General features: G+C 44.9%; 1 protein-coding gene and 1 non-coding gene across 15 annotated transcripts in view; one reads left to right on the top strand and one right to left on the bottom strand.

Annotated features, from left to right (window-relative positions):
- huwe1 (HECT, UBA and WWE domain containing E3 ubiquitin protein ligase 1) overlaps positions 1-11,563 on the top strand; it is a 35,981-nt gene extending 24,418 nt beyond the window's left edge. For 9 of the 14 annotated variants that reach the window (XM_047568881.1, XM_047568896.1, XM_047568906.1 and 6 more), the window contains 25 exons: positions 11-171; positions 275-317; positions 1,051-1,422; positions 1,642-1,852; positions 2,254-2,378; positions 2,468-2,688; positions 2,804-3,195; positions 3,332-3,986; positions 4,089-4,791; positions 4,929-5,017; positions 5,579-5,735; positions 5,837-5,969; positions 6,091-6,305; positions 6,398-6,633; positions 7,344-7,446; positions 7,648-7,797; positions 7,908-8,153; positions 8,244-8,361; positions 8,448-8,588; positions 8,680-8,967; positions 9,127-9,232; positions 9,432-9,549; positions 9,986-10,167; positions 10,399-10,589; positions 10,690-11,563. In XM_047568881.1, coding sequence (XP_047424837.1) covers positions 11-171; positions 275-317; positions 1,051-1,422; positions 1,642-1,852; positions 2,254-2,378; positions 2,468-2,688; positions 2,804-3,195; positions 3,332-3,986; positions 4,089-4,791; positions 4,929-5,017; positions 5,579-5,735; positions 5,837-5,969; positions 6,091-6,305; positions 6,398-6,633; positions 7,344-7,446; positions 7,648-7,797; positions 7,908-8,153; positions 8,244-8,361; positions 8,448-8,588; positions 8,680-8,967; positions 9,127-9,232; positions 9,432-9,549; positions 9,986-10,167; positions 10,399-10,589; positions 10,690-10,792 — 5,459 coding nt within the window. In that variant the 3' untranslated portion in view covers positions 10,793-11,563. The remainder of the gene's footprint in view (positions 1-10; positions 172-274; positions 318-1,050; positions 1,423-1,641; positions 1,853-2,253; positions 2,379-2,467; positions 2,689-2,803; positions 3,196-3,331; positions 3,987-4,088; positions 4,792-4,928; positions 5,018-5,578; positions 5,736-5,836; positions 5,970-6,090; positions 6,306-6,397; positions 6,634-7,343; positions 7,447-7,647; positions 7,798-7,907; positions 8,154-8,243; positions 8,362-8,447; positions 8,589-8,679; positions 8,968-9,126; positions 9,233-9,431; positions 9,550-9,985; positions 10,168-10,398; positions 10,590-10,689) is intronic. The other 5 variants (XM_047568911.1, XM_047568887.1, XM_047568908.1 and 2 more) reach the window with 4 other exon arrangements.
- Positions 11,564-12,457: 894 nt separating this feature from the next.
- trnav-cac lies at positions 12,458-12,530 on the bottom strand. Its single transcript has one exon. It is a non-coding gene; the product is annotated as a tRNA-Val (tRNA).
- Between the last annotated feature and the right edge of the window lie 3,729 nt (positions 12,531-16,259).

The raw sequence follows: 16,259 nt of genomic DNA, 5'->3' as shown, positions 1-16,259 counted from the left end.
CTGCTTTCAGTGGTGAAGGTGCCTATCCTGCAGCATCTGGAGAGTCTGCGAGATGAGGAACTGGAGGAGCGAAGGGAGAAGAGAAGGAGGCAGCTGGCGGAGGAGGAGGAGTCTAAGCAGAATGAGAGGAGGGCCTCTGGAGCAGAGCAGGCCAGAGAACAGAGCCTGCAGGTTGGCAGATATTGTTTTTGTTTTTTTGTTTTAAACATGGAAGTTCATGTGTCTTCTGGCACGTGTTCAGTTTTTGCTAATGTCAACTGTTTTTTGTCCTCAGGTTTCTGGATTGGGTACAGTTAATGGTGCAGAAAACACTGCAGGTACATTTGTATATGTATGTTTTGTCGTTTCTGTCTCGGTGTAAAAAAATCTTTAAGCTGTCTGGATTGGACAACTCTGTGAAGGGCACCCAGAGGCAAGCAGCCATCTTGCTGTGCGTGCTGTGGGATGAGGTAGTAGTTTGTATAGTTTTAGGATCACACCAGATCTGGGAGATAACTATACAGTCTACTGTCTTTCTTATGGCAACGCCATACCATCTTGACATCTTTTGGAAAGGAGCAAATCTCTTAACTTGATCAAACTCAGATCAAGTGTCTGTTGGTTGTACATTGCTTATTCTTTATATATACAATCTATGTCAGGTGTACAATGTTACAATGCATACAAGAAATATAAAGCGTTGTTTGTAGTTGCCTTTGTTGTGGTGAGGTAGTAAGTTGTGTTGTTGTTGGGGATCAGGATTGTGCACCCCCTTTAGGAGATAACTATACAACTTACTGCCTTCCTCATTGGAGGCCTGTGGCATCTGTGTAAAAAGAAAATCCGCATCTAATTAACATGTTGCTATTTTTGTTTATATTTTATAGAGCTCTTCTTTCAAACACTTAACACCTTTGTGTTGAGTGAAGGGACGTTGTTTTCTATGATTTTTAAATATTGTAAGATACGCATTTTGAGAATAATCTGTAATCTGTGTCTAATCAGTCAAGCAAAGTGTCTAGAAAAGCCCTGTCCCTGTCTTCACATAAGTTTTCTGTCTGGATGTTGCAGAAGGTGAACAGGCTCAGACTGGTACGGTGGCATGCCTGAACCCACCCAGGGTCTCGGAGGGCTTCCTCACTGCTCCTCCATCTGGAGAGGTCACTCCCACCACACCTGCTCCTCATGAACAGGCCCTAGTCTCCCTGGAGACTGCGATTAGTCAGCAGGTCCACCAGCCAATTGCTGACCTGCTACTGGCCGAGTCGCATGCCAGCTCACTGGCTGCTTTGGCAGGGGCTGGCCTTCCACCCTTGTCGGCAACTGAGAGGCCAAACAGTGAAGCAGAGGCATCTCAGATGGAAATGTCTCCGGCACCCACAATCGGTGAGAGAGTCGGAGGAGGAGGTGGTGGTGGAGGAGCGTTGGATGAAGGCAGGGAAGGTAGAATAACTTCGAAAACTTTATTTATATAGGCTGACCAAACAGTAAGGGCAGACATTTGTGATGTAAAAAAAAAAAAAAAAAGCTGTTGATTCAGGTCAAAACTATCAACGCATGTTTTGAATCCTGTGAAATATGCATCATCCATCTAAGACATTTTGCTAATGTGCAAAGAATAGACATAAATTTATAGCCTTCATCTATTTTTTTTTCCTTCAGCTTCCTTGAGTCCAGACATCGTAGAAAACTCAGAGCCTACGGTAGTTGGTGTTTCACAACTGGAAGGGTCACCCATGGATACCAGCAGCCCAGCCTCAGCCACTCAAGAGGAAGCTGCTCCCAATGCGGTCCAGACCACACAGCTGTCTCAGGAGCTGTCTGGCAGCGGGGAGAGTGGGCTGACTGACAGGCAGACAGATGCAGAGACAGGGTGAGCACACGGGGTAATTGGTTTGTTTGAGGCCTGAGTAAGAAACAAAACAAACCAAAACATCATCACAGTCCCTTTCTAATTTCACACACTTTGTGCAGTGAAGTCCTGCCTTTGAAAAAGAACACAAAACAGAAATGTAACAGAAGTTACTAACTTCAGACTTGCTTTATAATTACTAAGTTGAACTTCACGTGCATATAACTAGAACTGTAAAGTCGAATAATCTACAAAATTCATTGTCGCTGACCAAATCCATGTTCAACAGCAGCATAGACAACTCCTTTTAAATATTTTTTGTGATCCTTAGATCAATTTGTCTTCAAACCTCTTTTCCCTATCTGTTCCCTACACTTGCTTTTAAAGGCACCATTGAAATTCATGTTCTTCTTCTTCTACAGCTCTACTTCTGTTTCATCTCCTGGGGAAACCATGCCCAGGAGCGACAGTGCCGACAGCCAGTCTCAGGCCATCCAGGAAGAGCCCCTCCCATCTACCAGCAATGATGAGGAGGACCCACTTGCAGGTAAAATAAATTGCTAACACACTAGCTTCCGCAGTTTTTCACATTAGCTGTTACATCCCATAATGTTTGTGATGCTTTTGCGTTGGCAGGCATCAGTCTGCCAGAAGGTGTCGACCCCTCGTTCCTGGCAGCTCTTCCCGAGGATATCCGCAGAGAGGTGCTGCAAAATCAGCTTGGCATCAGACCACCCTCCCGTCCTCCCGTCGCTACCAGCCTGCCTTCGACCACTGCACCTGTACTGGGAGGACCAGGGGTCACAGAGGTTAGCCCTGAGTTCTTGGCAGCCTTGCCACCCGCCATCCAAGAGGAGGTGAGAGATGTTGCAAAAAAATTGGAAGATTCTCATTTAGATCTATGATATTAAATCGGTAAAGAAGTCACTGGTAGCCAGATATTTTTACTAAGCGTGACATTGGTTGTCCTAGGTTCTTGCCCAGCAGCGAGCAGAGCAGCAGCGTAGAGAGCTAGCCCAGCAGCCTTCACAGGGAGACACCCCTCTGGATCCAGTCACCTTCATCCAGACGCTGCCCTCCGAGCTCCGTCGTAGCGTCCTAGAGGACATGGAGGATAGTGTTTTGGCTGTCATGCCCCCGGACATTGCGGCTGAAGCAGCTGCATTGCGCAGAGAGCAAGAGGCACGTCAGAGGCAGCTGATGCATGAGAGGCTTTTTGGTCATAGTTCGTCTTCGGCCCTATCAGCCATCTTGCGTTCACCAGCATTCACCAGTCGGTTAGGAAGCAATCGCGGCGTACAGTACACCCGACTGGCTGTGCAGAGAGGAGGCACGTTTCAGATGGGTGGAGGAACAAACCACAGGTAAGACGATATTCAGTTACCAATTTTGTGAATATCGTCCGTGAGTCATTTAAAGAAATAGAACTTTAACGTGTCTTTATCACGTCATTCACATAATGTAGTTTATTGAATTTATGTTGTGCTTTTGTCCTTTCAGACCCTCCAGTTCAAGTGTGGACTCATTGTTGCGCCTGCGTGGGCGATTGCTGCTGGACCATGAAGCCTTGTCCTGCCTGCTGGTTTTACTGTTTGTGGATGAGCCGAAGCTTAACACCAGCCGTCTGCACCGTGTGCTCAGGAACCTTTGCTACCACTCTCAGACACGTGGGTGGGTCATTCGGAGCCTCTTATCTATCCTCCAACGCAGCAGTGAGAGTGAAGTTTGTGTGGAAACCTCACGTCTTGAAGACTCTCGTAGCAAGAGGAGTATCCAGGGAGGCTGTGGAGGAAAAGGCTCTGTCACCTCCTCCTTGTCCTCTTCATCATCTTCCTCGTCATCTTCCTCCTTAGAGCTTCTGAACAGGGTGGAGTCTCGCAGCTCCAGCCAGCTTTCCTGGCTCTCTGTTTCTATGGATGCAGCCTTGGGCTGCCGGACAAACATTTTCCAGATTCAGCGGGCTTCAGGTAGGAAGCATGCTGACAGACACTCAGCTGGGAGCTCGACAGGATCTGGAACACTGGGGGGAGGAGTGACGGGCACTGCTACAGGTGTTACATGTGCTGCAGGTGGAGGCTCCACTGTTCACATCCATCCACAAGCTGCTCCAGTGGTCTGTCGACATGTGTTGGACACACTTATCCAGCTAGCTAAGGTGCTACATTATCTATTGTCTGTTCTCTGCCATTAAAACATTAATAATGTAAAGGAAGTTATTATACTTAAAATCCTTCTTGCTTGTTGTCTGTCCTTGCAGGTTTTCCCCAGCCACTTCACCCAGCAGCGGTGTAAGGATTTGTCAGCAGCAGCTTCTGAGCTGGATTCCCGCCTGTGTTCAGGCTCCTCTGGAGGAGGTGGAGGCTCTAGGTCAGGATCGCAGTCACAGAACAACCCCAGTGTCGCAAACACCCAGAACTCCTTGGGGTCGTCTGCCGTCACTCCCCAGTCTCTGGGAATCTCCACTGATTTTTGGGACCTGCTGGTCAAGCTTGACAACATGAATGTCAGCCGCAAGGGCAAAGCCTCAATGAAGACGGTGCCTCTGGGTGGCAGTGCAGAGGCAGAAGGAGCCCAGTTCAGTTTAGAGACATCCCCTCTTGGCCAGCTGATGAACATGCTGTCTCACCCCGTAATCAGACGGAGCTCTTTGCTCACTGAAAAGCTGCTGCGCCTTCTCTCCTTAATATCCATTGCCCTGCCCGACAACAAGGCCACAGAGGTGCCTGCTGGACACCCCACCCCACAGGCTGCCAATCCCAACTTGGCAGCCAGCTCAGGAGCCACAGTCTCAGTCACAACACCGGGTGCAGCAGTAGGCTCTATCCAGCCTGCTGTGACAGTCCAAGGGGCCTCTGCAGTGGTTGTAGCCCAGGGTACTTCCTCAGGGACAAGTCTCGCAACCTCCCAGACATCCTCTACAACAATCTCTATACCCACATCCACTGGAATAATCTCAACAGGTCGTGTTAATTTATTCCAAAAAATATGGCTTGACAATGTAACAGATTTTCCAATGAAACAGATATGATTATTTTTTTAAATAATACATTTATTCTTTTAATTTTAATGTTTTTTTGTTTTTTTTTTTGCATAACAGGAAAACAGAGGGGCACTACTAGCAATACAGAGAGTGACAAGATGGCCTCCGCTGGTCTCACAGAGAAACAACTTCAACTTTCTGTGGAGGTATGAAGAAACCAATTCCAAAGCCTAGTGTAGGGAGTCCTTACTGTTTTCATTACTACTCACAGGAAAAAAAAGTCAAATTAAAGTTGCAAACTCGTGGGATATAGGTTGAGCTGATACGTGTTTGGTTGGGTGATTTTATCGTAGTTAAATTTTGTATTAGGGAATTTTGAAGCAGTTCGGCCCTTAAAGCCTGAAGCCCAGTTTTTTAAGACGGTGGACAAATAATTTAAATGCTTTAACGGCAACATGTACATACCTGCTGGCTTTCACAGGCTGACTGTTAATAGATACCTGAATTGTATGTGGTTGTCTAGCAATTATGCTTTATCTATATCAGTAAGTAAGAACACAACTGTAACACTTTCAGAAACATGACATTCAATTGTGTGGCTCAGAAGTAAAAGATGAACAGAAAACCCAGTAAAGTAAATGGGGTTTAAGATGCATTGATTTGTCAGAGTTGAGCAGCATCAACAGCAGCCATTTAAAATTTACATCCAAATTCTTTTGATTCATGATCCGGGCTATTTTTCTCTAACTCTATTTCCTCCTCACAAGGTGTTGACGTCTCACTCGTGTTCAGAAGAGGGTCTGGAGGATGCAGCAAATATTCTGCTGCAGTTATCTCGAGGAGACAGTTCCACCAGAGACACTGTTCTCAGATTGCTGCTCAGTGGAGCTAGACACCTTGGATACACTCTTTGCAAACAAATCGGTCCGTAATAAATGAATAAATACAAATGCCAGTTCTCATGCCTGATTTTATGGGCATACAAGATTCTCTTTACTTATGTTGTGAACATTTTTCTCTTTCAGGCACGTTACTCGCCGAACTCAGAGAGTACAACTTGGAGCAGCAGAGACGGGCACAGGCGGATTCCCATTCCCCAGATGCCCCTCCTGAGGATTCCTCTATATCAGCCAGGCTGAAGGGCAAGATGACCAGCAGGTTGGCTAGTTATGATCCTGATATTAGGTCATCGCGAACAAGAAACCTAAACATTATAGCATGTAATGACATAATGTCTCGTAACAACCATTTATTTATTTTGCATTGTATGAATTTGTTGGTTGGGGTACAGGTTTGACGGGTCCGAAAGCGTGGTGATAGTGGCCGCACAGAAGCGCACTCTCGGCGGACGGGAATTGCAGCTTCCCTGCATGAGCTCCCTAACATCCAAGACGTCGACGCAGAAGTTTTTCTTGCGAGTGCTGCAGGTCATTATCCAACTCCGCGAGGACACTCGACGCGCCAACAAGAAAGCCAAACAGACAGGGCGATTAGGTGAGGTGGCATTTAGCGATAGTCGTGACGGATTCATGTGACATCCTCGTGTTTTACCAAGTGACAAAACCCATCACTTTTCAATCCCCCAGGCTCCACCAGTTTGGGCTCAGCCAGCAGCATCCAGGCTGCAGTGCGTCAGCTGGAGGCGGAGGCTGATGCCATCATCCAGATGGTGAGAGAGGGGCAGCGGGCACGTCGGCTCCAGCAGGCCCCCCCTCCCACCGCCCCTTCTGCCTCTGCCGCCGTCGCTGCTGGATCCTCAGTGGCCGCCCCCCATGCTCCCACTGGTGCTGCTCCCCCTGCTGGCACGGCTGCTGCTGCCACGGTTAGCATGGGCTGCACTGACAGCAGGCATACTCTTACTTACACACTCCACACCTTACAGTAGACGGCCATTTGAAAGCTGGAATAACAACCATGACTGCGCAGTATAGTTATTCAGAATTACTTTGGGGATCACTAAGATGAATGCTATGAAATGGCCATTAGCTATTGAAGCGCCTCATTTTTAATTTGACTTTGCTTGTACTGGTTTTGAAAAATGAGCCTACTAATTATATGCAATGCATATCTGTCTTAGTTTGGACATAAAGGGGTGATGCAAAGGGGAGTCGCCCTTCAGTCTGCAACCTCGATTGCTTTATGCATTGTGACAACATCTATTCTTTTTCCCTGATGGACTTTGACAGCCCCAACAGAAAGACAGATGTGCCAGTGAATCCCTGCATTGTGTATCGGTGTATTTGCATTGACAGGTTCTACATGAGAATGTTCTGCCTGCTCCAAACAGTTTGATCTGTTCCTCTGATCTTTGTCTGCTGGCTGACGTGGCTTCATGCTTTTGCCCCCCTCTCTCCTCTCCCTACTTAATTTCTCTCCTCTGTGAATGTCATTTTGCATGGCAAAGATGAATTAATGTGAAAATAACAATTTTTTGCCTTGTTTATTATTCATTCTTATCAATATGTTTTCATTTTGTTCATCCATTTTTTTTTCTGCCTCTGGGTCTTGTGTTTTTTTGTTTCTTTTCTGTAGTCTGAAGTGCAGTCAGTGTCAGAAGGCCAGGCAGCACAGAGAGATGACTCTCCCATGGATGTAGACCAGCCGTCTCCTCTGGAACAGGACGCTGCACCTCTGGGTATGACTCACTTGCACCCTTCTAGTGACTTGTTTTATTCATTCAATCAATTGCACAGATAAGAGGACCATGAACTGCTCGATACAGTGCTCTACTATAGCCCCAATTAATAATAATAATAATAAAACATGAATGAGGTTTTGTTGTTGACGGTATAACTGATGCATTGGGTTTATTCTATATCTGCATTTTCTTTTGTAGATGAAGAAGGAAACGGTCAGTCAGAGAGTGAGGAGAGACTTCCAGACCTCCCTCTGCTCAGTGAGCAGCTCCTGTTGGATGAACTGTGGGACATGCTCGGGGAGTGCCTGAAAGAGCTGGAGGAGTCCCATGACCAGCATGCCGTGCTGGGTAAGTGGTGAAGAATTGAGTTCTTCTAAACTGTATGTCTTTGATATTGTAATGACGTTGGCTAAATGTGCGTGGTTCTTAATTTATCTGATGGTGGTATGTTCCTGCAGTACTCCAGCCTGCTGTGGAGGCCTTCTTTCTAGTCCACGCCACAGAGCGAGAGAGCAAACCCCCTGTGAGAGACACGAGGGAGAGCCAGCTTTCTCACATCAAGGACGAACCTCCACCACTGTCCCCGGCGCCCCTGACGCCTGCTACACCTTCATCCCTAGACCCGTTCTTTTCCAGGGAGCCATCCTCCATGCATATTTCTTCAAACCTGCCACCAGACACACAGAAGTTCCTCCGGTTTGCTGGTAAGCCTGAAGTATTTAAGACAGGAGGATAAAGTTTTATTCTGATATGTAGTATAGTTTCTAATAGGACCCGTTCTTTTTTCTTTGTAGAAACCCACCGCACAGTGCTTAATCAGATCCTGCGCCAGTCTACCACTCACTTGGCTGATGGGCCTTTTGCCGTGCTGGTGGACTACATACGCATCCTGGACTTTGACGTCAAGAGAAAGTATGGGGAATTATCTCACACTTAGCTTTGTTATCTGCAATTATTAGCCGTTTAAATCGCTGACGTGCTAATCTCCACGTCTGCAGGTACTTCCGCCAGGAGTTGGAGCGACTGGATGAAGGTCTGAGGAAGGAGGACATGGCTGTGCACGTTAGGAGAGATCACGTGTTTGAGGATTCCTACAGGGAGCTGCATCGCAAGAGCCCAGAGGACATGAAGAATAGGCTGTAAGGCTTGTTTGCTCTGTTATTCAGCACATGTCGTCTTAGCGCAGAAACGGCTCAACTTCCATCCCGTTCTGCTCCGTTTCTGTTACAGGTACATTGTATTTGAAGGGGAGGAGGGCCAGGATGCCGGTGGCCTGCTGAGGGAATGGTACATGATTATCTCCAGAGAGATGTTCAACCCCATGTACGCCCTGTTCCGCACTTCACCAGGCGACCGTGTCACCTACACCATCAACCCCTCTTCTCACTGCAACCCCAACCACCTCAGCTACTTTAAGTTTGTGGGTCGTGTTGTGGCCAAGGCAGTCTATGACAACCGGTTACTGGAGTGTTACTTCACCCGCAGCTTCTACAAGCACATCCTGGGCAAGAGTGTCAGGTATTTAAGCTGCTAGCAATTACTGCTAAGTGACTAATTGTTCCACCAGACCTTACAGATCACCAGACTTAATGTGATAACCCGAGAGCTAATTAGCTACATATTGCAGCCTTTTTTTGAATATGCAAATCATACAGATACTTTTATGTGATCTACCAGGTACACAGACATGGAAAGCGAGGACTACCCGTTCTTCCAGGGATTGGTGTACTTGTTGGAGAATGACGTGTCCACACTGGGCTATGAGCTGACATTCAGCACAGAGGTTGGTGACGGTTCTCAAAATGATTCAACTATCGTTTAGTTTTTGTTGAGGTTAAATTAGACACAAAATCTCTCAATCCCACATGCTTTATGCTTTCTTTAAAAAAAAAAAAAAGTGCTGCAGAATTATTTGATGCCATTAAAATGCTGTTACCGTTTGTGTCAAATCTTTTGATCTATCTTTGATCCTGTGTGCGTAGGTCCAGGAGTTTGGGGTGTGTGAAGTGAGAGACCTCAAGCCAAATGGAGCCAATATCCTCGTCACAGAGGAAAACAAAAAGGAATATGTGCACCTGGTGTGCCAGATGAAGATGACAGGTGAGGCTGTTTTTATTTCACAAAGATTAAACAAGCAGAAGGTCTTTATTAATCCTTAGTATTACTGATAGGAAAGTCATATATATGTCTAAATCTATCTATAATTATTCTATGTGTATAAATATATTTTTATTAGCGGATGCCATTTTAAATGTTAGGGCAGTCTATGATAAAGAGATTATTCTGAACAATGACACTAGGTGGCAGTATGAAAACTTTAAATTGATGGATGATAACAGCCAAGTGTTTCTCCGTCAGCTGCTGCTCATTTACACCATTCAGCTCTGCTTTGAATGTCCGTCTCTTTTGTTGAAATAGACAAATAAATTTCCAGAATATTGGTCCCATCTCGTCTATAAGCTTCTGTAGAAGTCGAATCTTTTCCTTTCTCCACAAAGAGCCCTCAGTCAATACTTTGACTCGTTTTTTTTTTTAGGTGCAATCCGCAAACAGCTGGCAGCCTTCCTTGAGGGATTCTACGAGATCATCCCCAAGAGGCTCATCTCCATCTTCACTGAGCAGGAGCTGGAGCTGCTCATCTCTGGACTGCCTACTATCGACATCGACGACCTAAAGGCCAACACTGAATATCACAAATACCAGTCCAGCTCCATCCAGGTAGGGATGAGTAAACATGTGGGAATTCGTTATTGGAGTAGCTGTCAGCCTTGGTTAAGATATACAGGTTTTTCTCAGACGAAGTATTTACCACATGCAGATTTACTTAAGGTGAACTCACTGGAAATCTTACATTTCATAAAGCTGCTATTATTTTTGGCATTAGTCTCTGTGTCTTGCAGCTTCTTGCCATAACCACATTTCCCCCCCGTTTTTCCATCTTTTCTTTAGATCCAGTGGTTCTGGAGGGCCTTGCGGTCATTTGATCAGGCAGACCGGGCCAAGTTCCTGCAGTTTGTCACCGGCACGTCCAAGGTTCCCCTCCAAGGTTTTGCTGCTCTGGAGGGCATGAACGGCATCCAGAAGTTCCAGATCCACCGTGACGATCGGTCCACTGACCGCCTGCCATCTGCTCATACCTGGTAAACACATAGCAAGTTAATTATCCTTAAATAATCAATTTTGAAGGAAACAAGTTTAAATAAAATGTTGTTGTTTTTTTTTCTCTTTCTTCCCCCTCAGCTTTAACCAGCTGGATCTACCAGCCTATGAGAGCTACGAGAAGCTGAGACATATGCTGCTGTTGGCCATTCAGGAATGCTCAGAGGGATTCGGACTGGCTTAAACTATGAGACTCTTAATACACACAGACATGCATACACTTAATTAGACTGGCGTACTCCTGACACATTCACACTGATAACCTTTGAACACGCACACACACTATCATAGACATTACTGGATTACTTGTTGAATGGCCTAGACTTGCTGGTTTCTATTCCATATAAAGCAGATAAAACCAGCGAGTGAAATAGACTGATTGACATTGCATACAACACAGAGAGCCTCATTTTGACACGGTTGTGTCTCCCTTCCCATTTTAATGGCAAATGCAAGAGGGGATTCAGAGGATAAAAACATGGACTAATATAAGAGATGTTTTCTTCATTTAGTTTGATTTCTCTGTACAAAAGGTTTGGGAGTTTATTATGTTCAATCTTTTTTGTTCTCTGGCTGTGTAAAAAGAAAAAAGAGAATGTTGTTTGAACAGGATGGTTATAAAACCTTTGGGGAAAAAAATGTTGGTGGTTTCCTGTTGCAAATTTGTGACCTCACAAGCCTTGACGATGGGGAACATTTTTATGGGGGAAGGGAGGGGAGGGGGGGTGTATGAACAACTTGACAAGTTTTGGAGATATTCACAAAAATGCACTTTTCAAAGTTTTGTGGCATTTTTAAGGAAGGATGGTACAAAAAATGAAGAGAAAACCTGAAGGTGATAAAAAAAAAACATTAACCATAAATCCTAGAGTATTTTTGGCTATTAAATCGCTGACCCAGCCTTGAGCCTTTGAATCAGAGTGGAATAACTACATGAATAAATGCATAAAAATGCGTTCATTGTCTCCTTTAACCATGTTTGCACCATTATTTGCAGTCAGTTCATCAAAATTCAATGTGTCAGTTGTATAAAAAGACATGATGGCAATACTGTTACAGCATTTGCACGATGTGCAGTCGCATTAATTCCAGCTCAGATGCAAATATACAACAACTGATGCCATCGTAGAGCCGAGTGCTCGTGCACGGTCTAAAACTGCTGGGTTAAAATGATCGTTTGTAGCTGACCCTGGTCCCAGTACGTCCTCCAATCTCATACCACAACCTGCACCTGTGGTTGTGTCCTCTCTGTCCTCATTAGTGATGAAATGATGATGCAGCTCTGACTTCATTGACGCATCACAATTGAGAATAGAGGAGCTTTGCTATGAAGAAGAAATTAGTTAGTTAGTTTAGTACTTTTTTTTTTAAATCTTTGACCCCACAAAGACTAATAATGATAACGTGATCTGCATCCATCTTTAGTTTTAAAGTCAACAGCTCATCATAAATCCGTCTGTTAGCTTAAATACACAAATTATTAGTAACTTCTACACCAGTGGTGCCCAATATATCCAAGGTGGAATAACCCTTTAATATTTCAGAGGTGTTGGCTATCAGAATGTTAGATATGGTTTATTTTCTGAATTGTAATATAAAATCTTATCCAGGTTAACGTTAAACATGTCCTGACCTCGACTCAACAGAACACCTTTGGGATAAATTACAGCCAAGACTGTGAGCCAGGCCTTCGCATCCAACATGAGTGTCTGACAAAAAATGGTCAGATATTACCATCAACACCTAAACCTCATGGAAAGACCAGAAGAGTTTAAGCTGTGGTAGCTGCTAAGCTAAGGATGGGCTAACGAGATATTAATCACAGGGTGTTATTACTCAAAACTAAAGTTGTTTCCGCCCGGTTTCGAACCGGGGACCTTTCGCGTGTGAGGCGAACGTGATAACCACTACACTACGGAAACCTATACACAGTGTAACATATGGGTTTAAAATTCGATGTTACTGAACTCCGTAAAGTTGTATATGTGTGGAGGACTAATTCTGCCTTAATTAAAAAATAAATTAATACTTAAATACCTGCAGATATATGCCATAAATGAATCACTTAATATCTTAATATATGGAATTAATGCTATTTATTTATTTCTTTATGGAATATGTCTGTAGGTATTAATTTATTTTTAATTATGACAGAGTTGGTCCTCCATATACCCAGTTTCTGAAAGCTGAATTATCTTCCCATACTGTGTAATGAATGAGCAGTGAGGAGTTTTTCTTTCAGCGCAGATAATTTAAAACCAGGGCCTGCCCAGAAAGTCGGCTCGAAATAGATTCGAATCCAATTTTTACCAGAAACCTCTCCACACAGTCCGTCGAATGGAGAACTGTGCTCCCAATAAACATTGATCTTGGTCTGTCCTTTGCTCTTCATTTTTTTCGTTAGTTTGGATTAGTGTCGCAAAAAATCAATAGTTAAATCCATCAGAACCCAGAAAAAAAAAAACACAGGTAAATGCAAATGTGTTTTTCCTTATCATTAACAAGCCACAGTGATTACATGACAAAGAAAACAGGTGGAAATAATACAAATCGTTGTCACCCATCTGAAAAATGTCACCTAAAATAGGTAACTTTCATATATGAGAAGCAGGAACCTCAAAACCATTTCTGTTTTATTATGCTTGAAATAATATTTTTAGACAGACGTTCAGTTAATCAGTTAACTAGCTGGCTCATGTGTAGCCAGCTACGACTGACCTACCTGTCACCGAGTCAGCAGAAGAGATGGATCGGCTGGTAAACAGGGCCTCACCAATCCTCCCTCTGGTCCTACATACAAAGAAAGACCACTTTTTATTCCAAAAATAGGCATTTTTCTTTGTTTTGTTCTTCTTCTTCTTTTTTTTTTTTTGCTTCCAGGGAAATGCAGGTTTTTAGGTTCTTGCATTTTTCTTTCGCACCTGTCTTAGACACACTTTATCTCTTCTGAACACTGAAGATGGGGCATGAATAAACGTGAGCCCTTTTACTCACGTACGCTTCACATGCTTTGCTTAATCACATAATGTCACACATTAACACATATGAGAACAGATTAAATGCAAATGTGCACATCTGTCATAAGATGAAGCAACAATCATTAACCTGTTCCACACATTTGCATACTCGTCTGTGAACTAAGGTGTCGGACTGAGACACCACCAACCTTAAACTAAACCTTGTGTCTGGAGAGTTTCTAACCATTTTATTTTGAAGAACCACTAATTGGGGAAAAAGACAGACACTGGTCAGCTTCATAAAAATCAAACTGAACTGAAGAAGCCACGTAGATGAGCAGTGAAGTCAGTCAATTAATCAATCAAATTTCATTTATATAAAACCATTTAAAACCAATGAATGTCATTCAAAGTGTTTTACATTTTACACACTAAAAAGGATAAGGTAAAATAACAGGATAAACAAATAAATAAATAAAAATATAAAACTGATAAAATATTTAAAAAAAACATAGTGAGATATAGGAACATTAAAAATACAATGAGGTAAAATGGATAAAAATATAGAAACACTCAAAATAAAGATAACAATAAAAAAAATAGGAGAATGTAAAACTGTAAAAAGCCAGATTACAGAGATGGGTTTTTAGCCTCCGTTTATGTTTCTAACTCCTCTCAGATCCACAGCTTTGGAAGCGTAGTGGCTGAAAGCAGCATCGCCAGATGTTTTTGTTCTACTCTGTGGATCAGCTAAAAGAGAGGAGCCAGAGGATCTGAGAGGCCTTTCTGGTTCATGCAATAAAAGCATCTCTGAGCCAAATCTTGCGCAAGTCCACGGAGTGCTTTAAAAAAAACTAATAAAAGAACGAACACACAGGCAGCCAGTGTACGGGTTTCGAAATAGGCGTAATGTGTGTGAAACATCTTCAAGGAAACTTCAAGTCCAGTCGCCTTTTTTGTAGGAAGCCCATCCTCCAACAATCTGTCAGAAGATCGAAGGGGGCTGTGGAGTATTGTCAGCGTACTGTCATCAAAGGTTTAAGAGTTTTTATCTCGACCTCAAACGGTTGCTTGATTAGTGCGAGCCTCGTTCTTTGCGGAGATAGGGTGGGGATGGGGTGTTCTCTTCTGGCGTTTTCCATCAGCTTCGCTTATGAGGAAGTATGTAAGCGAGCTTGACTGGTGATCTGACATATGGGTGTTCTGCCCGGGTGATTTATCCCAGGTGTAGCCTGGTGCCTGCCTCCCACTTCATTGCCACCTGTTATATGCCCCTGCCCCATCACCTACATGGTTATGGATATATGCACATCTCCCAAAAGAAAATGATCTGGTGCCTTCTGAGTTCCTCTTTTTGAGCAGGACGCTGTGGCGCCTGGAACAGGTGGGCGAGCCGAGTAACAGGTGACGCGACCGTGCCCCTCATTTCACTCGGTTCCCCTTTTCTGTGAATAGTTACTGATTACAGCCGATCGTTGATTTGCCACAAACAATGGGTCTGCCTCTGTTTTTTTCATCTGCCACCTGCATCATTCTCTACATCAAAGTTCCCTTTGCGGGTGCTCACGCACAACCTGGCGCTCTTTGTTTTTATCCAGTCACTCCGGGGCAATGAGACGCTCTGGAGAACACGCGGCGTTGGATGGATAGTTTTATTTGCTCTGCCTGCGCTGGGCTTCCTTTGCTTCCCCGGCTCCTACGCTAAATCCCCCACGTGTCTGCACCTGTCGTTCTCTCTTTCTCACTCAATTGTCCCCCGTGCATCCAGCTTCTTTAAGCTGCTCTTGCGTGCTGAATTTGTTCCACCCGATGACCTCCCCCCCCTCAACTCCACCCCCGCCCTTACAACAGTGTAACAGTGGAAGCCACCGACCAGTGCTTCTTTCCTGCCTCCTTGACCCTCCCCCCACGACTCCCGGCTCCCTCTGAAAACCTGCGCACCGGTGGCAGAACGGGGAGCGTCCATGTCTGATTTGGTGCGTGCTGAGGCGTGATAAATGAAATTACAGTGCTGCCATGCAGGGATTTCAGGCCCCCCCCCCCCCCCCCCCCCCCCCCCCCCCCCCCCCCCCCCCCCCCCCCCCCCCCCTCCTCAAAGTAGAACCTGCTCTTACAGCGCTTCGGCCGTGCCATCTCCCCCGTCTTCACGTATGAAGCCGACCGGGCCTGATTTCCATATTCTGGAAGCATCTGTTGCCGTGCCGAGGCCTTGATTTGCAATTAAAGGACAAAAACTAATTAATTCGCACAAGGGAATTTGCTTGGGAGTGGATTTAGGCTCTCACAGATGAGTTAACTTTCCCGTTGGAAGAAATCACGTTGCAAGTTCAGAGGAATCCTCTCCGATCACAAATGTCACAATGTAGATCTAGACATCTAAGACAAATGAGCTGTTACAATGCATTATGCCGTCCCCTCCACTGGATGAGGACCATTACACGGCGACGACCGTTCCCCTCGTCGCGTTTCGCATTTCGGTTTCCAGCAACGTCACTCCGATGTTTTCCATCTCGTTTCTCGGGAACACAGTTCAGGAACTGTGGCAGTTGCAGGAATTGAAATCCTTTGTGTGTGTCTGAGGCGCGTTAGCAACCGCGTGACAAGGCTTTACGCCTCAGCGCAGACGACAGATGTGGCAGGAGGAATCATGTTCTCAGGTTGTCGTCCGCGCCGCCCGTCCTTGTGAACGCAGCA

The sequence above is a fragment of the Mugil cephalus genome, chromosome 1 (assembly GCF_022458985.1).
Source record: "Mugil cephalus isolate CIBA_MC_2020 chromosome 1, CIBA_Mcephalus_1.1, whole genome shotgun sequence".
In the NCBI taxonomy this organism is placed as follows: domain Eukaryota; kingdom Metazoa; phylum Chordata; class Actinopteri; order Mugiliformes; family Mugilidae; genus Mugil; species Mugil cephalus.
The sequence above is the reverse complement of the archived record's forward strand: the minus strand, read 5'-3'. Positions and strand labels throughout refer to the sequence as shown.